This window comes from Musca domestica, unplaced genomic scaffold (assembly GCF_030504385.1).
Source record: "Musca domestica strain aabys unplaced genomic scaffold, Musca_domestica.polishedcontigs.V.1.1 58, whole genome shotgun sequence".
Classification (NCBI taxonomy): domain Eukaryota; kingdom Metazoa; phylum Arthropoda; class Insecta; order Diptera; family Muscidae; genus Musca; species Musca domestica.
Window position 1 is genome coordinate 1,185,154 of NW_026712360.1, and position 22,131 is coordinate 1,207,284.

Sequence of the window (22,131 nt, forward strand, 5' to 3'; positions counted from 1 at the left end):
GTTCGAAAAAAGGCCACCAGATTGAACACTGATTTTGACTTGTTGACAATTTGTTTTTCATTAGAATAACAATGATTCTGAAACATCAACCCAAATAACCCGGTTTCATCTCAAGTTTTATAACAATCGGCATAATTGCCTTTTAGATATACATACCTATATTTGTTTGTAATTATATTAATTGCAAACTAACAAAACAACTACAAAAGTGTAACAAATCCTATAAAACGTTCCCATGTCGCGATGCGATAAATCATGTAATAGGCGCTCTTTTTTTCTACAAATAACAACAAACATCTACTCAGTGTGTTAATTAAATGCCATTTAAGGTAATATTACCCCACACCCGTATCGGTGTTTTGTTGTTGTTGTTTATATTTTTATTCAATCGAAAACTGATTAATTAAAAATGTTCGCATTTGTGCATTTTGAAATAAAAAGCCTCTCTAGGTTATGTGTGCATTGACATTTCAGTTTCAGTATTGAATTTTGTTGCTTTTTTTTGCGACGGAATTTTTTTTGTATCCATTTGTGGTGCCGACAATTTCAGTTAGCCGGTTGATTGGTTAGCAGAGGCTAGTTCGGCGACAACGTGATATAATTTTATTGTATTTTGCAAAAAAAAATTATTATTATTGAATTTTCCCATGAAAAATGTAGGAAATCTTCACGAAGCGTTGGATGAAAATTTTTGAATAAATTAGCTTTATTTTTTGGTGATCAAGCTAGTTAGACAATCTTAAAGATCATATAGTCTTAATAAATTATTTTAATTCTAAAGTTTTTAAATAATTTAACAAAACTTGTAGATATGCACTATTTCATAACTGCGCTTGATTGGGCGGCTTATCAACACTTATATTTTGTCATCAATGTTATTGTTGTTGTTGTTCCGGCAGGGCCGCTTACTCCATTTGTTATTTACAAAACTTTGTGTTATCAGCTGTTGAACATAAATATTGGTCATTTATTTTAAAAAAATGTCATTTCCTGGCTTTCGATTTCTTTTCATGCACGACTACTATCAATATGCCTCTACAAGAGAACTCTTACCATTGAGAGAGGGGAAATGAGTTAACCTCTTTCATTCCATGTTATTCATTCTTAAATTCTTTGAAATTTTTTGTTGCAATCAATGCCAATGACACATTGAAGTTTGAGAAAGTAAGCCGCTTTGTGTGTGTGTGCGTGCATGCAGTGGGTTATCGAATGAAGGCGAATGCTTCATTTGTATTATTTTTTCATATATTCTTTTGATAACGGATGATGCCGCTCAAAAGAGAATTCTAATTGGACAGGGTTTAATTGATTTGTTATTTCTCATTGTTCTGGACAAAAATCTCTGTTTACATTTAAATGCTTGCCATAGGAGATGAGAGATAACGAATGAAACTTCGCAATGAGTATTATTTACATTTCGTTTCCTTTGTTGTGAATTATTGGACACGAGGTTCAATGGGATAGAAAGAGATAGTCGCATGAGTTGTGGGGATATAAAGGCGTTTTACGAAGATTCTTAATTTATTATATTCAAAGGAATTGAGAAAAATTTATGGAACGCTTTTCAACGATCTTGCGGTATCCGTCCATCCGTCTGTTTGGCTGGTACGCACGATAACTCACGAATCCGATTTTCAGTATCCGATTTGGTCCAAAGTTGGTACTTCATAATATTATTATTATCAAACTTAGATCGTCTTCGGAGATGGACAATATCGGTGCACTGCTTGTGGTACCTCCCCCACAAAAGGCCGACATTTTCAAAGAAAATATTTTACTGCACAGAAAGAGAAAGGATAGTCCGATTTTGCTCCAATTTTGCAAATCCTAATATTTGCATCAGTGCTAGTCTGCTATTTTGAATAACTGTAACTCTTATAAAATGTAATATAAGATTCCGATTATCTTCAAATTACACACATCACAATATTTTTATTAACCCAAGGTCTGGTATGAAAATGGTATATATTGGCCCACTCCTTCGGGTACCTCTCCCACAAAGGGTCAAAATTTTAAACATCCATGAAGCTCATAAAATGCGAAATTAACATCCGATTCCATTCAGACTTGGCACATCGCAATATTTCCATCAACACAAGATATTATAAAGATGGTAGAGATAGGACCATTTCTTCTCGTACCTCCCCCACAAAGGGTCAAAATTTTGAATAATCAAAACTATTAAAGAGTCCGAAATAAGTATCCGACTCTCTTCATATTTCACACACCCCATTGTTTCTACCAACACAACATCTGCTGTGAAGATGGAATATATCGGTCCATTCCTTCTGATACCTCCCCCACAAAGGGTCAATATTTTGAATATCCTTGAAGCTCATAAAACGCGAACTTAATATACGATTACATTCAGACTTGACCCATTTCAATATTTCCATTAACACTAGATGTGTTATGAAGATGGTAGAGATCGGACCATTTCTTCTGGTACCTCCCCCACAAAGAGGCAACATTTTGAATAACTAAAACGATTATAACATCCGAAATAAGCATGCGATTCTCTTCATATGTCACACATCCCATTATTTCTACTAACACAACTTCTGCTGTGAAGATTGGATATATGAGTCCTCTCTTTCTGTTACCTCCCCCACAAAGGGTCAATATTTTGAATATCCTTGAAGCTCATAAAAGGCCAAATTAGTACCCGATTCCATTCAGACTTGACACATCTCCATATTTCCATCAACACGAGATCTGTTATAAAGATGGTAGAGATCGGACTATTCTTTTTGGTACCTCCCCCACAAAGGGTCGAAATTTTTAATAACCAAAACGACTATAAAATCCGAAATAAGTATCCGATTCTCTTCATATTTCACAAATAATGGGGTGTATTTCTACTAACACAACATCTGCTGTAAAGATGGGATATATTGGTCCACTCCTTCTGGAGCCTCCCCTACAAAGGGTCAATATTTCGAATATCCTTGAAGCTCATAAAAATCAAAATTAACATACGATTCCATTTAGACTTGGTACATCCCAATAGTTTCATCAAAACAAGATCTGTAATAAAAATGGTAGAGATCAGAACATTTCTCCTTGTACCTCTCTCACAAAGGGTCAAACTTTTTGAAAAAACAAAACGCTCAATGAATTTTAAAAAAGCATCCAACTCTCTTCAATTTTCACACATGATGTTTATATCATGATCTGTTCCTCTACATATTATAGCCACAAGCCATATTTTACCGAAATGCATTTTGTTTATATATTTATGTTTTCGTTACATGATGTTAATTAATCATGTCTTCAAAAGTCCTATGTAAATGCAGCACATTGCATTGTTGCGATTAAACGGTGAGGTAGAGAGTAACACGGCTTACTTTACCTAAATTTTTTGTCTTTGTTTCCTTTGTTACTCTTAAAAAGTAACTCTCTTTGGAAATGTTATGAAATGACTTCCGTGAGTTAACTGACCACTAGTTGCAGTTATATTTGTTTACATTTCTTTTTGTATGTATTGAACATAAATGGGTTAATGTACGCCAAAAAAAAGAGAGGGAGAGAGCGATTTAACGGGAGTATACGTTGTTTTTCTTTCATGTTAATCATACCTTAAGATGACCCCCCAAAATATAAATGCAATGTAATGACACATTTTGAATTTGTTGTTGGTAGATAAACGAATTGTTTCTTTTTCTTTTGTGTTCTTTCATTTCACATTTGTTTGTTTGTTTGTTTTCAATATCGGTATTTTTATTCATAAATACCCGATTTATGTATGTGGGTTAGGGATTAATGCATTACATACAAATATTGAGTGATAATGTGCCGTTTGATAACGTCGTCTTGCCTACTTTCACATATACACATGCATGTATGTATGTGTATGTGCATGAACAACTGTTGAGTGTTTTATGCATTTTTTTAGACATTATCACATTTTTTTGGGGCGTTTGGTCTACTTTCTATGCAGTTTTTTTTGTTCCAGGGGGGAAATGTGTTAACTAATCATTTCACCCATCGCATTGCCCCTTAACACCCAACTGAAGTATTTTTATGGCATAGGTGAGAATAATGTTTACTATGTTTTCCCCGTCTTTAGTTTTCATTCTATTCTTTCTTTTTTCTGAAACAAAAACTCTAAACACCTGGCCGCCCGCCCACCTTACCAGGTGAGATTTGAAATAATGTTATCACTTTGTGGTTGAGTGTTCAAAGGTGTCCGGAAAAGCCCCCTAGGATGCCAATAGCATTACACGCTTGCAATTATCAGGGCGCCTTCTCTTTGAAATGATTCCATATTGAGGTTAGATAAATATTATTGACATCATTTACCCCCATTCTCTTGGGTGTAAAATGATGGTTTATTTATTATTTTCTTTTTTTTTGGTTGAATACATCGAGAAAACAATTCGATTGATAGATACCTACATGATACCTACGAATGTGGTGGGAAATAAACTTGGCGCAATAATTTGCATGTCAAGAGAGAGAGATCATTTGTTCTGTGAGTAAGGATTCTCTTTAAAAATGAACATCTCTCTACTCTAAATAACAAAGGTATTATCAAAAGGAAAAACTGATAAAATATGAACTTTTTTTAAATAAAAATCACAAATTCGAAAAATTCGGACTGAATTGTGTATTTTTTTTTTAATAAATGGATATCAGAATTTTCTATAAAGGCTAGAATTGTCCGATGAACATATTTCTTAAAGAAAACATGTTTCTATTTCATATTTTCCCAGAACAAGAATCCAACCTCTCAATGAATACGTCGATGTTGTAGATATACAGGGTGAGATAAAAAAACTGCAACAAATTCAAACGCCATAATTTTTACAATATTTTTTTTTAATTTTATTTAATGAAATCAGAAAATGTCGGAAATAGCATAAAATTTTAGAATAAGTTTAGATTTGTTCGAATTGGTCACCTTTGGCCGAATAACTTTTTTCCGGGAAAATTTTCACTAAAATGCTTTTGTAGGCTTGTAAACAATCTAATGAGCTATCACTGGAATAATTTTAACAGCTGTCGCACGAGTGGCTTTAAAATGACAGCAGTCTGAAGTTAGTTGCAGTTTTTTCACCTCACCCTGTACGCCCATAAAAAATTTCCGCCATTATCTCTCTCCACAAAATTCCAAGAAATCCAAGAAAAATTAAAGCCTCTTCAAATCGAATTTCCCTCATAATTTCCCATTACATTATTGTAATTCCAAGTCATTTCGAATACTTACCAAAGGCAGATACTGCAAAATTTATGAATAATATTTTTTATTTTTTTTTATAATACCGACAGATATATCCAACAAGTGTTTCCATTTTTTGTTTTTATTTTTTGTATGTTTTTTTTTTTTTTATATAAATATGGTCTTGGCTGGGTGGCTGTGTGACCGACAGGCAGTCAGGCTGGCTGGCTGGCTGTGTCTTCCAGGCTGACTTTATCGACCCAGTCCACTTGTTATGGCGAATTGCCACACATACAAACAACCACATTATTATAAATGTGTTATTCTCTTGTTTAAACAATTGTGTGCAACGTTCCTTTTTTGTTCGATTTTTTTTTTGTTTTGCTGCGGGTGTGAATGGCTGTTGATTGAGATGCTATGTCTGGTTGCTTCTTGTACTCCAGATACACAGATACCATAGTCCAAATAGAATGCAATGCATGCAACAGATATTGGAGGAATATGTATTGCGTTCTGTTAAAACGCATTCAGGCAGCTGATATTGAGAACAGTGAGACAAAATGTGGCCACGGAATTTTTGGATTCTATGGTCATCTACGAAAGTGTAGATGACAATTTCAGCAAATTTTTTTAGCAATCTACTGATAAGTATATGACATCTGGTCTTGATCTTCAGGTATTATGCTATTTTTGGTCATCTACTGCTTCTACTACAGATTTGAAAATAATTTTCAAAATATGCTTTAAAATATATGCCATTTTGTTTTAATTTTTCACTTCTATATTCTAATTCAAATCCTAAATTTGAATACATTTCCCACCTAATTTTCCCACTGTTGTCTCATCTAGAAAAAATTTGAGACTACCCACATACCCGGCACATAAGAAGACGTCGTGCTTCCTATAATTATGAGTCTGTGAAAAGCAAAAAAACCGAAATGAAATAATTCTCATAATTCAATTACCGCAACCTACGCATAAACCAATTTTTTCACTCCGCTCAATTCAATACAACAATGAATAGGAATGTCAGATTCAATTTCGCACAATTTCTGGTTTTTGTCTGAGCGTTTTTTTTCTTCTCTTCCAAAAAAACTTGTTGCTCAGCAAAATTTGCATTTAACCCACATTTTGTTTGTTTAGATTTGTGTAGTTGGCCATGGTGTTTCCTTGCCATCCTTTGGTGGTTGTCCTTTTACCTGGGCAATTGGGGTTACCATGGCAAACTATTTTGGTTGTCCTGCCAACTTGTCCCCCCCAACCTTTTTTTTTTTTGACTTTTAACTGGATATTGAATGACAAATTGACTGACCACTGGCCAGAGGGTTTGTCATGCCAAGAGAAAAAAAAAACAGATTTTATATTTTTTTCAAATTCTAAAAATTCAAGTGGTTTTGTGGCTGGGCATCCGGCCTGCCGACCGTCCCATGTTTTGCTAATTTCCAAAAATAAATTCCGTGTCTAAATTTTATTGAGTGAGTGATGAATGCACAAGTGTGTCCCAAAAAAAAGAAGAAGAAATCAAAGGAGAAAAAATAACTTGTGCATGCCCAGAAAAAAAAAACGTATAACAACAAATGAAAAACATGCAACAACAACAACAGCCACATCCACATGAACCCTACATGTCGCCCATCTACATCAAGTAAGTGCTAAAAATCTAATTTTCTTGTCAGTTTTCGGTTTTCTGCAACTTTTTTGATTTTGGCAAATGCAGTTTTCCACAGCTCCCCTCCTCTCCATCTTTTCGGAAAGACGATGTTCGTTCTAGTTTTGGTTTTACAGATTACAACAATGCACAATTTTCTTTTATTAATGCAAATTGAAAAAAATCGTGACTTTCGCGAAATGAAAGAAACGTAGAAAAAATATTTTTGTTGTAAATTTTTAAGCGTTGACATGAAATACATTGTTGGTGTTGTTGTTGCTTCTTTTCCGCTCTGTGATGAATGTGTGAAAAATGATAATAATTTTTGTTGTTGTTTTTTGTTCTATTAATTAGAAGTTTGTTGTTTTGTGAATTGTGTGAAGAGGCTGCAGGGAAGGAAAACTGAATCAGAAAAAAAGGGGGAGGTGGAATTTGCTCCACAAGCCATAGATTTGTTGTGGGAAATTGAAGATATTTTTAGGAAATTTTTAAGAGTAGATGCCATTTTTGGTTCATCTACTGTGGAGTAGATGTCATTGATGCTAACCTGAAATAAAATGTGTTTTTTTTGACATCTACCCTAGCGTAGATGACATTTGGGGTGATGTCCTCTAGAGTAGATAAGTGTTTTCGCCATCTACTATGGAATAGATGACTTCTGTGTTAACCGGAGAGGAGATTGCATGGATGATAATCTGAAATGAAAGATAATCTAAATTTTGGAGCATATACTCAGGAGTAGTTGGTCTGCCTCGGAGAAGATGGAATTTTTGTTTAGCTGCTTTCGAGTAGATGGCAATCAAGAATGGAGTAGACGAGATTTCAGGCCATCTATTATGGAATAGATGCGGAGTAGATGTAATTTTGAGTCATTTAGCGGAACGAAGACAAACACCTCTGGTCATATACTCTATAGTATAGGGAATTCTCGAACATCTACAGTGGAGAAGATGACTTCTACGGCGGAGAAGATGACATTTTTGTTAAACTACAACCAAGTAGATGACATAGATGATAATCTGGAATAGTGTAGATCACATTTTGAACAATGTACCTTTGAGTAGATGATATTATTGGCCATCCACTGAGGAGTAGATGGCATTTTTATTATCCTGCTGCCAAGTAGATGCTTTTTTGAGTCATCTATTATGGAGTAGATGACATTTTTATAACAATCTAAAATAGAAAAAACTTGCATTTTGGCTTATCTACTTCAGGGTATATATGATGCCTCTGGAGTAGATGACAATATGTCCTGAACTATAGATTTTATAAATTTTTCCAACATCTACTATAGAGTAGATGTCATTTTAGATTATCTATTATGGTTTTAATGACAGTTTTGTTCGTCTATTGTACCGTAGATTACTTTCTATGTCATACATTCAAGAGTAGATGTCAGTTTTGTGACATCTACTCCAGAGTAGATGAAATTCTTGGTTGTCTATTGAAGAAAATGTGACATTTTCAGTCATCTTACCTGGAGTAGATGCGATTTTCAGTCATCTATCCTGAATTATATGCCATCTACCTGGGTGTAGATGCCAGTTTTGTTCATCTACCCTGGGGTAGATGGAATTTTTTGTCATCTCTTGTGATTTTAATGCCAGTTTTGATCATCTATTGCAGAGTAGATTATATTCTTTGTCATTTACTAACGAGTAGATGTCGGTTTTGTGACATCTACTCCAGAGTAGATGACATTTTTGATCATCTACTGAAGAAAATTGGACATTTTAAGTCATTTAACCTGGAGTAGATGTCATTTTCAGTCATCTACCTTGAATTCGATGACATTTTAGGTCATCTGCCCTGGAATAGATGTCAGTTTTAATCATCTACCCGGTAGTAGTTAGAGTAGATGTCGTTCTTGATCATCTACCCCAGAGTAGAAGTAAGTTTTGGTCATCTACCCTGGGGTAGATGGAATTTTTTGTCATCTACTCTAGAGTAGATGTCATTTTTAATCATCTATTGCAGAGTAGATAATGTTCTTTGTCATCGATGTCGGTTTTGTGACGTCTACTCCAGAGTAGATGAAATTTTAGGTCGTCTACTGAAGAAAATTCGACATTTTAAGTCCCCTAACCTGGTGTTGATGTCATTTTCGGTCATCTAACCTGGAATAGAGTCATTTTAGGTCATCCGCCCTGTTGTAGATGTAAGTTTTAGTCGTCTACCCCGAAGTAGATGTTTTTTGTGGTCATCTACCCTTTAGTAGATCTCAGTTTTAATCATCTACCCTGTAGTAGATGACATTTTAAATCAAATACCTGGTAGTAGAAGTCATTTTTGGTCCTCTACTTTGGAGTAGATGTCAATTATGATCTTGAGTAGATTTCAGTTTTAGTCATCTACCCTAAATTATATGGCATTTTAGGTCATATACCCTGGTTTAGATGTCAGTTTTAATCATTTACCGGTAGTAGATACCAGTTTTAGTCATCTAGCCGGTAGTAGATGACATTTTTGGTCATCTTCCCTTTAGTAGATGACACTTTAAATCAAAAAAACCGGGTAGCAGAAGTCATTTTTGGTCTATTTTAGAGTAGATGTCAATTTTGGTCGTCTACCCTGGAGTAGATGGATTCTTTTGTCAGCTACTCTAGAATAGATATAATTTTTACTCATCTACGCAATAGTAAATGATATTTTTAGCGTTCTGTATGGACTGTATTTTATCTATAGGGAGGTGGTAGGAGGTCTTCCAATTTAAAAAAAAAAACTTATAGAAGCAGCGACGTACCTAGAGGGGTATTTTGACAACATTTTAGGATAGTGGGATCAAAACATCCAATTTTCAATGTAAAATGTACAAAGAATTTTAGAAAAGTAATCGGAATCGGACGTTTCAGAAGAGGGCCATAAAGTGTCTTCCACTTATAACAGTCCTGCGGAAAAACTCCTGCCTGTTATAGGTTATTATAGGCTCACATGCATATTTAAGATCTTGTTTCCACAAAATTCTCAAATAGATTCTACAAAAATATTGAAAAGAATACCCTTGCTCCTTAAAAATCTTCTTCCCATTACCAAAATTTGGATCGGGCAAAGGTTTACCTTTTTTATTGGTCACTAAAAACGCTTAGTCACAAGAGATGCGCTGTGAATTGAAATTGTCAACTCTGAAGGCAACAAATAATTGATGTTGACACAAAATGGCTAAACTTCAACGAAAAAAGAGGAAAAATAATCACTCGCAAATGTTCGTTTGTGTATTTTGGGGCAATGGTCTTTGATGTCTCGCAATTGCTTATTTATTTATTTTGTTTTCGTTTTTTTTTTTTCGTCGGTTCTTCTAAAAACTCCTAATTCTAGATGAAACACAAATGTACATCAACACCACAGGCAGTGTCATCAGCAACGCAACTGCTGCAATAAATGTCCCTTGAAAAAAAACCGGCGACGAGGTGCAACGGCCACCAAAGCCTTCTGGTGACACAACAATAAACAACAGCAACGACTTTTTGCTGGTGCTGCTGAACGTGTGACTCATGCGGCTAAGGCTGCATCATATGCCTGCTCCACACCAACTTAATTTAATTAAATTGAAAAATCAAATTCAAACTGAAAATTTGAAAAAACGTAAAAAGAGAAGACCTTAGCAGCAGCCAAAAAGAAAAAAAAAACTCAACACACGAAAAGGAAAAATCCTAAAAAAAGAAACAGGAGAGAAGATCTACAGCAGCGCTAATTAACGAAGCATATCAAAAAAAAAAAGTTCTGTTGCTTTTCTTGCACTTGAGCACAATAAATTTAGAACCAAAACGAAAACCAAAAACAACCAAAGAACAAAAATCACCAAACACCAAAGTCTGATCAAGTTAAACTGAAAAAAACACACCCCACCCCCTCAGAAAAAAAAACAATAAAAATTATATTTTATATAATTTTTCTATGTAAACTAATTTTAATTATTAATGCCTTAAACATGTCGGGAATATTTCGCAGTAATTCCATGTCAAATCATAGCAATGATTCAACGCCCAATAAACGCTTTTCGTTCAGTGCATTTTGGTAAGAATCACCTTTGTTTTTATTATTATTTTTTTTGATAAGAATATTACTTTTTTATCTAACATTACTAACCTTTTTTTTTAAGAAAAGACAAATATTTTAAATTATTCATATTTTTATGCGGTATTTAATGATTAAGAGAAACACAGGTAATTTCTATTGTGAGAAATTTATAAGAGATAAGGCAACATTGAAGAGAGTGTGATCCACACATGCAGTGTAAGAGAAATAACAGTGGATGCTGTTTAAAGAGTTGTTTAGAACACAGATGAGTTAAATCAGGGGTGCTCAAGAAGAAATATCTCTTTTCAGTCCAAGTTCTCTTTGCTTATTTAAATCAAGAACAAAACAGTGTTAAGTCATTATTTATACAAATATTTTTTAACCATTTGCTTTATAAATTATTTTGGCAAACATTCATGTTTAAAAACAATTAAATAGGACTGTAAAACATAAAGAAAAACAGAATTTTAATTTTCTCTTAAATTATTTCTTTTTTCTCTTCATGTTCTAGAACACTGTTTTGAGCACCACTGGTTAAATCCAGCGGTGCCCAAAAAGAAATATCTCTTTTCATTCAAATTTCTCTTTGCTTATTTAAATCAAGAAGAAAAGAGTGTTAAGTCATTATTTACATAATTATTTTTTATCCATTTGCTTTATAAATTATTTTGGCAAACCTTCGTGTTTAAAAACAATTAAATAGAACCGTAAAATATAAAGAAAAACTGAATTTTAATTTTCTCTTAAATTATCTCTTTTTCTCTTCATGTTCTAGAACACGGTTTTGAGCACCGCTGTAGTTAAGTCATAGATGGGCAAAATATTGAAAGAGAAATGCTTAGGGAATTTTGAAATAATTTTCTTATGTCGAGTTTTTTACTTTTTTTAGTAATTTTTAAACAAAAATATAATCAAAATAAACTCAAAAATTATTTTATATTAAAAATTATTCATATGTGTCTGTTTATTGATGCTTTACTTATGGCGGAGAATAAGAGACACCGACGCTGCCGTACATACTTGCCCATATATGGTCGAATAATGAAAGAAAAATTCAAAACAGCGATCTTGCTTCGAATTTACCTTATTTTATAATTTATAAACAAAAAAAATCAAAATTAGCTCAAAACCCATTTTAAAGAAATAATTGTAGAAAATTGCTCGTATGACAGATAAATAAGAGATACAAACTATAGCTTTCATATTAGCCACTCTATGTATTTAGATATTATCCACAGAGAGGCAAGGAGAGGAAATATTTGAAAAATGTATAAAAAGTGAATAGTGTTATCTCTCCCTCGCTCTAGATTCCAATGACTACGTTGGTGGAATCGGAGAAATAAACACAGAAGACGTACTAAAACTCAAAAAAAAAAAAAAAGTAGATGATAATGTTGGCCATCTACTAACGAGTAGATGACAATTTTGTTATCCTGCTGCCAAGTAGATGCCATTTTGAGTCATCTATTATGGAGTAGATGACATTTTTATTACAATCTAAAATAAGGAGTGGCCCGATATATCCCATCTTCACTGCAGATCTTGTGTTAGTGGAAATAATAGGAAGTGTGAAATATAAAGAGAACCGATTGCTTATTTCGGATTTTATGATCCCTTTGATAATTCAAAATTTCGACCCTTTGTGGGGGAGGTACCAGAAGGAATGGTCCGATCTGCACCATTTTTATAACAGATCTTGTGATGATGGAAATATGAGCTTCATGGATACTCACAATTTTGAACCTTTGTGGTGGAGGTACCAGAAGGAGCGGACCGATATATTCCATGTTCACACCAGACCTTGGTTTCATAAAAATATTGTGAGGTGTGTAATTTGAAGACAATCGAACGCTTACATCGCATGTTATAAGAGTTATAATTATCCAACATTTTGAACCTTTGTGGGGGAGGTACAAGAAGGAGTGGACCGATATATCCCATCTTCACACCAGGCCTTAGGTTAATAAAAATACTGTGATGTGAGTAATTTGAAGAGAACTGAAAGCTTATTTCGGATTTTATGATCGTTTTGATAATTCAAAATGTTAACCATTTCTGTGGGAGGTGCCAAAAGGAATATTCCGATCTCTACTATCTTTATAACAGATCTTGTGTTGATGGAAATATTGAGATGTACTAAGTCTAAATGGAATCGGATGTTAATTTCGTGTTTTATGAGCTTCAAAGGATATTCAAAATTTTGACCCTTTGTGGGGGAGGTACCCGAAGGAGTGGACCGATAATGTCCATTTTCGCACCAGATCTTGGGTAAATAAAAATATTGTGATGTGTGCAATTTCAAGACAATTGGACACTTACATCACATTTTATAAAAATTATAATTTTTCCAAATGTTGACCCTTTGTGGGGGAGGTACTTGTTCGAGTTGACCGATATTGTCCATTTTCGCACCTGACTTAGGACTGATGCAAATATTAGGATTTGCAAAGTTGGAGCAAAATCGGATAATCCTTTCTCTTTCTGTGCAGTTAATGATATTCTTTGAAAATATTGACATTTTGTGGGGGAGGTACCAGAAAGAGTGGACCAATACTACCCATCTTCGAACTCGATTAAAGTTTGACAATAATATTACCATATACCAAGTTTGGATCAAATCGGATACTCTCTACGAGAGTCCATTCGAGAGTTATTTGAATATTTCGCGATGTCATCTTGTAGCAGGCGGGTTTTCTATTCCAATCCATCATTTTCAGTTCATAGATGTCTCACAATTTGTAATATTTCCAACAATTTAGATTTAAGTAACTTCAGTATTTTCACTCATATCCCTGAAACGACATAGACGAAATCCGCTGAGCCCGAGAGAGTATTCCTTTTTTCATAAATTCATTAGTCTATAACATAACTTTTTCCAAAGCTCTTCTGTAGATATTAAAGCTTGTTAAGTTTCGCCGTAGAAAATCTTCCTTAGCTCCTACCGGATTTTAATAAGTTTAAACCCTCCAACTCTTTTACTACAATTCTCTAGGTTGCTTGCCACACAGTGGAAACCCTCGAATTCAAACCTTTTTATTTTAAATTGACAAAAATCCAATTCCCATTCAAATTCTTAAGTCTGCACTGTATTTAAAAAATCTGTGTCATAAAATAGCTCAATTAATGGCTTCATAAATAAAGTTGTTCTAATGATTTGTTTAAACGCTGTTTTTAGGGTGTTGCCTCAATCCGAAGCCTAGCGACAAGAAAACTAGTTTTCTCAGCACTCAACTTTAAATTTTCTATGGCTGGCAGGCCAGACTGACAGATCTCAAAAGAATATTTAGGCATTTTATTGAATTCAGTCAGAATATTTAATTTGTCGTAACAAGAATAGAAAAACAGCAGCTGAGGAAATTATGAATTTGAAAATCGCCTACATTGTTTGCTGGATAGTGACAACAGTCTTTTCCCCTCTCTCTGAGGGTCGCATCTTAAATTGCTGTGATTTGGCCAGGGAAATGTCCCGTTTGGGCGTTGCAAAATCCGAACTTGCCACCTGGTGTTGCATTGCCCAGTTCGAAAGTCGCTACAACACCACCGCCATTGGCCGCCTGAATGGCAATTGGTCCAATGACTATGGCCTGTTTCAGTTCAGCGATCGCTACTGGTGTCAGTCGTCGGCGAAGCCATCAAGAAGTTCAGCAAATTTGTGTCAAATTAATTGTCAGCATTTGGTCAGCGGCGATGATGTGAGAGAGTCTATCAAATGTGCCCAGAAAGTGAAAAAGCTACAGGGATGGCGGGCCTGGTCGGTGTACAATGGCCGCTGTAAGAATGCAAAACTTTTGCCCTCAATAGAGGAATGTTTTTGAAAAGTGAAAAACGGAAAAAATATCTTTGAATAAAAAGAAGAAGATCTGGTGGAAATTCCTTGCCTTTTTATTTCGCTTTGCAAAAAAACCGGGGAAGGTGTCTTTTGAGTAACAAGTTGTCTGCAGAACAAATGATAAATTACGACAGTTTTATGCCCCAGGACTGGGAAGAGAAGTGCTTACACACACAAATGAACAATAAACAAATTCTGTGATTACTTTATGTAAATGCATTGTTAAAAAATATTTGTTGATGGTTTTTATTTTTTTTTAATTTCTTGAAAGACATTCTTTATGAATGTTTCCAATTTCTTGTGTTTCCACTGGCCATTATATCGAGGAAATATATTTCACTCATTATAAATGGGCACACAAAAAAAAAAAATGTTGCAATGCTTGACCAACAAATGTTCCCTTTTGAAAATAAAAAAATTATTGAAATTGAAATGTTTACATTGTTGCACGGGAATCACACACACACGCACACACCCGCGAGAAAAATAATTTCCAGTTTTCATTTGGAGAAAATGTAAACAAAAAATCATATGAATTATGTTTTATTCAACAGAAAAGAAAACGGGTCTAATATTCGTGCAATATTTGCATAGAATTAAAACTCAACATCAACAACTGTTATTTTCTCTTTAACATACTCTCTCTCTTTGGAATGCTCTCTTTGAGGAAATTCATTAAAGAGTCGTTTAAAAATGTTTATTCGTCTTAGAACTTGGTCTATTAAAGTTTTATAAAGAAAAGGGACATCTAAAGTTGTTGCATAATCAGGATACCCTATACAGGATCAATAATTTAAGAAAAAAAAGTACGATGGAGCAAAACATGAAATAAATTACTTTAATTTACTCCATATCAGTCGATTATAATTATATAAACAGCATACATGATTATAACAACACACGTGGTCAAAATTAGATTAAAAATAGGATACCTTTAATGGATTTTGGATATTTTAATTTTTTCATGCACCAAAATTTAAATCTATCCATGGTACAATGAAGAGAAGGTAGGTCAACTTTGAAAAAATTGCAAGTATAGAGGTCTACCTGTTTGGCTTGTAATATCAGAAATAGTATCGAAACAATAACAAAATCAAACAACTTGTTGCATTTATTTTGAATAAATAATTGAAAACCGCGAAAACTGAATGAAAGGTCAACACTTCTTTTCAAAACCAGGTTCTATATATCTCTAAAGGATTATTTCGCTACAAAAACTCTAGATTTTGTCGATGCATACGATGAAATAAACATTTTGAAAACATCCGAATTTGAATGTTTTCTGAACAATTTTTTTGTTATTGAAAAGAAAACACATACATAAACAAATAAAGATGACATATTAAGCCAAGAAAATAAAAAAATTGAAATCATATGGTATCATAGCCCTACCTTGATATCATTGTTACCATGAATCTATCTATTTTTTTATTATTATTATTTTTACCCATTTCCAATTTGTTTTTAATAATTCACTTTAATTATCTCAATTACTGGATTTTTTAAATCAATCACTTGTCATCACTTCATCGATCGATCGTGTCGATGGTGGTCAGTCACTTCACAATGGGACACGGGGAAGATGAATTACTGTTCGTCTTCTTCTTCTCCTTCTTTAATTGGAACAATTTATATTTGAAATTTATTTTGAATTGCATCGGTGAGTGATTGTCGAGTGATACCAATGCTGCGACGCTACACGCCTATTCTGTCACTGATAAGAGACGTTAATCGGCACTTTTTTTGTTTTGTTAATGTTATGACCTGATGTTTATTTATAAAGAAAAAAATGAAGAGACTGATGATTTCATCTAAATAAGACTGATCACAGAAGAAAAACATAACAAAATCCAGCAGCAGAATGAATGTGTTAGATAGGGATAGAGGGAAGAATTGGGATTCAAAGGTGGCATGTATGAAGAGTTTCAGAATTTTTTCTATGTAAAGAAAAGCTTCAGATGGTATACGTTCTATAAAAAAGAGCTTCATAGGGTATTGCATGTAGAGAAGGGCATCAGAAGGTCTTCTTTTTACTGACGATCTTCAGGAGTTCTTTTATCCATAGAAGACCTTTTGAAGATCTTCTATGAAAAGAATAGAAGGTATCTTTAGAAGGTATTTTATACTCAGAAGTGCTTCAGAAGGTCTTCCATGTTTAAAAGAGCTTCAGAACGTCCCCTATGTTGTACAGAGCTTCAGAAAGTCTTCTATGTTTGAAGAGCTTCAGAAAGTTATTCTATCCATAGAAGAGCTTTAGGAGGTCTTCTATATATAGAAGAGCTTTAGGAGATCTTCTATATATAGAAGAGCTTTGGGAGGTCTTATATTTTTAAAAGAGCTTCAGAAGGTCTTTTATGTATAGAAGAGCTTCACGGGGTCTTCTATGTTAAAAAGAGCTTCAGAAGGTCTTCTGTGTTTTAAAGAGCTTTAGAAGGTCTTGAATGTTTAGAAGAGCTTCAGAAGATATTCTATGAATAGGAGAGTTTTAGAAGGGGTTCTATCCATAGAAAAGCTTTAGAAGGTCTTTTATCCATAGAATAGCTTCAGAAGATTTTCTATCCATAGAATAGCTTCAGAAGATCTTCTATCCATAGAATAGCTTCAGAAGGTCTTCTATCCATAAAAGAGCTTTGGAAGGTCTTCTATCCATAGAAGAGTTTTGGAAGGTCTTCTATCCATAGAAGAGATTTGGAAGGTCTTCCGTTTATAGAAGAAAAGGTCTTCAATCCCTAGGAGAGATTCAGAAGGTCTTTCAGACATAGCAGAGCTTCAGAATATCTTCTAGCCATAGAAGAGCTTAAGAAGGTCTTCCAGCTATAGAAGTGCTTTGGAAGGTCTTCTATCCATAGAAGAGCTTTGGAAAGTCTTCTATCCATAGAAGAGCTTCGAAAGGTCTTCTACCCATAGAAGAGCTTTTGAAGGTCTTCTATGTTTAGAAGAGCTTTAGAAGGTCTTCTATGTATGGAAGAGCTTTAGGAGGTCTTCTATGTATAGAAGAGCTTTAGGAGGTCTTCTATGTATAGAAGAGCTTTAGATGTTTAGAAGAGCTTTTGAGGGTCTTCTCTGTATAGAAGAGCTTCTGAAGGTCTTCTCTGTATAGAAGAGCTTTAGAAGGTAATGCCTGAATAGAAGAGCTTTAGAAGGTCTTCTAGACATAGAAGATCTTCAGAAGGTCTTCTAGTCATAAAAGTGCTTCAAAAGGTCTTCTGGTCATAAAAGATCTTCTGAAGGTCTTCTAGTCATAAAGGAGCTTCAGAAGGTCTTCTATGTATACAAAAGCTATTGAAAGTCGTCTATATATACTAGAGCTTTAGAAGGTCTTCTACTTATAAAAGAGCTTTTAAAGTTTTTTTTCTATAACTGTAAGGATTTTTTCTATAACTGTAAGGATGTAATATCTTTTGTTTTATACGAATATTGGAAGCTTTTCTGTATAGAGCAGATCTCTCGAAGTGCTATTTGTAAAATAGCTTTTCTTTCCAGATACGATGTTAGCTACATTAGAGCTTCAGAGCGCCTTCTCTATATTAAAACTCTTTTCTCTTTTTTTAAAAATAAATTTTTCACTTCATTTTTTTCCCACTTTTTTATTTCAATTTAGCTTTTATTTAATTGACATTTTCATTACACTCTAATACACATGCCACATAGTTTCACAAAACATTTCAAAAAATCTCCCAGTTCCTTAACCGAAACATTCCTCAATTTCAATATCCTGATACACGGTATTGGTGCTATTGCAAAATTCTCCATACACCGACCAGGCGGACCAACCCTGCTGTTTCCGGATCATTTTGGCACACTTCACCGCTGCCGTTATATCATCCTGCATCAGATCCATGCAATCGACATTGCATTCATTGTGGTAATGAAACTGCGGCTCCTTGGGCGGTTTACACCAGTATTTATCGCTTATCTGAAATATCCCATAGTCGAGCGAGCCATCCGTGTTGCGTGACCCAATGACATGGGTGTTGAAACGACTCTCGTACTGGACAATGCATAGCCAAAGAGGCAGCTCTTCTTTGGGTACGTCCAAGATATACAATTGACCTGCAAATTCGCATGGTTGCAGACGACGCGTCTGGGCCTCTTTGCTTTGAGTGATTAGCAATAAAAGCGTCACGATTATGGAAATTTGTAGCGTAAACACACGTGCTGCTGCCACTGCCACCTTTGGCTTGCTAGTCGGACGTTGTTTTGCATAATTAATTTGCTGAGAGCGTGAAATATTCATAATTCTTGGATAACAATTTTTGAATGAAGTATTGAAATCCCAGTTAACGTCCGACTCCGCACACTGGCTAATAAACTATGTTAATAATTGTAAATCATCATCAATGCCTGGCTGGCTGCCTGCCTGCCTTGGCTGGGTAGGGTGTTGACCAACAACACTGCCAGTGGTGCTACTGCCACCTCCACTCCACCCATGCCTTAACAGCTGCCACAGCGTGATGATAAGCAAACAATAGTGTTTTCAGTTTTTTTTTTTCAATATTTTTTAAATTAAACAACTTTCAAGTACAAAGCGAATAACAAAAACAAAAACTACCCAGAGTTTATTGAAATTTATTGCAAATTATGACAACAAAACCGGTTTAGTTTTTTGTTTTTTATTTTCTTTGTAAACAAATCTCCAGCTAATCGAATTCCACAAAGAAAAACAAAAAGAAACACCAAACCTTTTGAAAATTTCTATTAACAAAACGTTTTCGATTTTATGCTGCTCGCCGCTCAATTGAAGTTTGCAATGGTTTCAAAATCACTCACATTGCATTTGAATAATTAAAGTTCTTAATTGTTATTAATAATAAGGTGCTGCAAGATTCCAATCCAAAACTCCATGGACCACCTGCCCCCTAGGTGGTCTTTATTATTAGTTTGTTTTCAACTCGACACAGTCATTTGTTTGGTTTGGTGGCTGACTGGTGGTCAGTATCAAGTGTCTGCATTTCCAACCAATTAAATGTTGTTTTTTTAATAGCAAATTTCTTAAAGTTCCATTTTCAAAATGCTATCTCATTAAAATGAGCGGAAAGGCGGAAAGGAATGTAAACAAAATTCTAAATTGATTTTCCCTAATCAGTACCCAAGTGCTTGTCCAAATGACCCATGGCTATTATGTTACAGATGCTTGAGAAAATGTTTACAATTAATTTTTTGTTGGGCAAATATAAGAGATTTTTTATAACACTCGTGGAGGGCAGAGGGATAGGGATCCACAAAAAAAACACAAAACATGGAGAAAATAAATTAATTTTTGTGGCAAAATATTCGCTAGCACTTGAAAATGAAGCTTCAGAAGGAAGATCTTCAAAAGGTGTTCTAGCCATAGAAGGCTTCAGAAGGTCTTTAAGCGATAGAAGAGCTTCAGAAGATCTTCTAGCCATAGAAGAGCTTCAGAAGGTCTTCTAGCCACAGAAGAGCTTCAGAAGGTCTTTTAGCCACAAAAAAGCTTTAGAAGTTCTTTTAGTCACAGAAGAGCTTCAGAAAGTCTTTTAGCCCCAGAAGAGCTTCAGAAGGTCTTCTAGCTATAGAAAAGCTTCAGAAGGTCTTCTAGCTATAGAAGAGCTTCAGAAGGTCTTCTAGCCATAGAAGTGCTTCAGAAGGTCTTCTAGCTATAGAAAAGCTTCAGAAGGTCTTCTAGCTATAGAAGAAGGTCTTCTACCCATAGAAAAGCTTCAGAAGGTCTTCTAGCCATATGATCTTCTAGCCACAGAAGAACTTCAGCTGGTCTTCTAGCCTTAAAAAAACTTCAGAAGGTCTTCTAGTTATAGAAGAAGAGCTTCAGAAGGTCTTTTAGCCACAGAAAAGCTTTAGAAGTTCTTTTAGTCACAGAAGAGCTTCAGAAAGTCTTTTAGCCCCAGAAGAGCTTCAGAAGGTCTTCTAGTCATAGAAGACCTTCAGTAGATCTTCTAGTCACAGAAGATCTTCAAAAGGTCTTCTAACTATAGAAAAGCTTCAGAAGGTCTTCTATCTATAGAAGAGCTTCAGAAGGTATTCTAGCTATAGAAGAGCTTCAGAAGGTCTTCTAGCCATAGAAGGGCTTCAGAAGGTCTTCTAGCTATAGAAAAGCTTCAGAAGGTCTTCTAGCCATATGATCTTCTAGCCACAGAAGAACTTCAGCTGGTCTTCTAGCCTTAAAAAACTTCGGAAGGTCTTCTAACCTTAGAAGAGCTTCAGAAGGTCTTCTAGCCATTATGAGCTTCCGAAGGTCTTCTAGCCATAAAGAGCTTAAGAAGGTCTTCTGGCCATAGAAGAGCTTCAGAAGGTCTTCTGGCCATAGAAGAGCTTCGGAAGGTCTTCTAACCTTAGAAGAGCTTCAGAAAGTCTTCTATCCTTAGAAGAGCTTCAGAAGGTCTTCTAACCTTAGAAGAGCTTCAGAAGGTCTTCTAACCTTAGGGAAGCTTCAGAAGGTCTTTTGGCCATAGAAGAGCTTCAGAAGGTATTCTGGCCTCAGAAGGGCTTCAAATGATCTTCTAGCCTTAAAAGAGCTTCAGAAGGTCTTCTAGCTATAGAAGGTCTTCTAACCTTAGAACGTCTTCTAAGAGCTTAAGAAGGTCTTTTAACTACAGAAGAGCGTCAGAAGGTCTTCTAAGGGTCTGGCAAAAATTTTTGACTATTTTCCGAAAGGTTAGGAACATTGAATACCCTCCACCATTTGGAACGAATTTGGCAATTATCAAAAAAATAAAATCTGTAAAAAATTCTTTTAAAATCTTAAAAATACCGAATGTAGCCGTTATATTAGGGTCTATACGACGATGTGGGCCTGCATAAGCCATTAAATATTCAAATGCGAAACTTGAAACTAAAAAAAATCCGTGAATAATGTCGCTAAAATCATCCAAATACCGAATATCGGGAGGTGGCGTTTTATGGGGGCTATACGAAGACGTGGACCTGCACGGACTATTTTCTGTCGTAGGCTGTAGTATCCACTACGAACTTCAAATGCCAAGTTTGAAACGATTCCGGTGAATAATGTCGCTAAAATCATTAAAATACCGAATATCGGGAGGTACCATTATATGGGGGCTATACAAAGACGTGAACCTGCACGGACAATTTTCTGTCTTTGGCTGTAGTATCCATTACGAACGTCAAATACCAAATTTGAAACAATTCCGGTGATTAATGTCGCTAAAATCATGAAAATACCGAATATGGGGAGGTATCGTTATATGGAGGCTATACGAAGGCATGGACCTGCACGGACAATTTTCTCTCCTAGGCTGTAGTATCCATTACGAACTGCAAATACCCAATTTGATACATTTCCGGTGAATAATGTCGCTTAAATCACAAAAATACCGAAAATAGGGAGGCGCCGTTATATCGGGGCTATACCAAAACGTGGACCTACATGACCCATTTTCAATACCAAAAGTCCTGCAGCCATAATGTACATTTGAGTAAAATTTTATCAACCTACTTCATTTCGTTCGGAAGCTAGAGTGATTTCCACAGACG

The 22,131-nt window shown here is 35.0% G+C and overlaps 3 protein-coding genes across 6 annotated transcripts in view; 2 read left to right on the top strand and 1 right to left on the bottom strand.

Moving 5' to 3' along the window:
* LOC101892565 (centrosomin) overlaps positions 1–22,131 on the top strand; it is a 53,919-nt gene that overhangs the window by 12,544 nt on the left and 19,244 nt on the right. The window contains exon 2 of one of the 4 annotated variants that reach the window (XM_059128784.1): positions 10,128–10,826. The exons of 2 other annotated variants lie outside the window; for them this stretch is intronic. In XM_059128784.1, the coding sequence (XP_058984767.1) occupies positions 10,741–10,826 (86 nt within the window). In that variant the 5' untranslated portion in view covers positions 10,128–10,740. Of the gene's footprint in view, positions 1–6,572; positions 6,807–10,127; positions 10,827–22,131 lie in introns of those variants that run through there. One more of the 4 variants, XM_059128785.1, reaches the window with a different exon arrangement.
* Positions 13,537–14,890, top strand: LOC101893082 (lysozyme P-like). Its single transcript, XM_059128789.1, has one exon. The coding sequence runs from the start codon at positions 14,189–14,191 to the stop codon at positions 14,642–14,644; it is 456 nt and encodes a 151-aa protein (XP_058984772.1). The 5' UTR covers positions 13,537–14,188; the 3' UTR covers positions 14,645–14,890.
* LOC131805530 (lysozyme 1B-like) lies at positions 18,207–19,091 on the bottom strand. Its single transcript, XM_059128787.1, has one exon. The coding sequence runs from the start codon at positions 18,893–18,895 to the stop codon at positions 18,344–18,346; it is 552 nt and encodes a 183-aa protein (XP_058984770.1). The 5' UTR covers positions 18,896–19,091; the 3' UTR covers positions 18,207–18,343.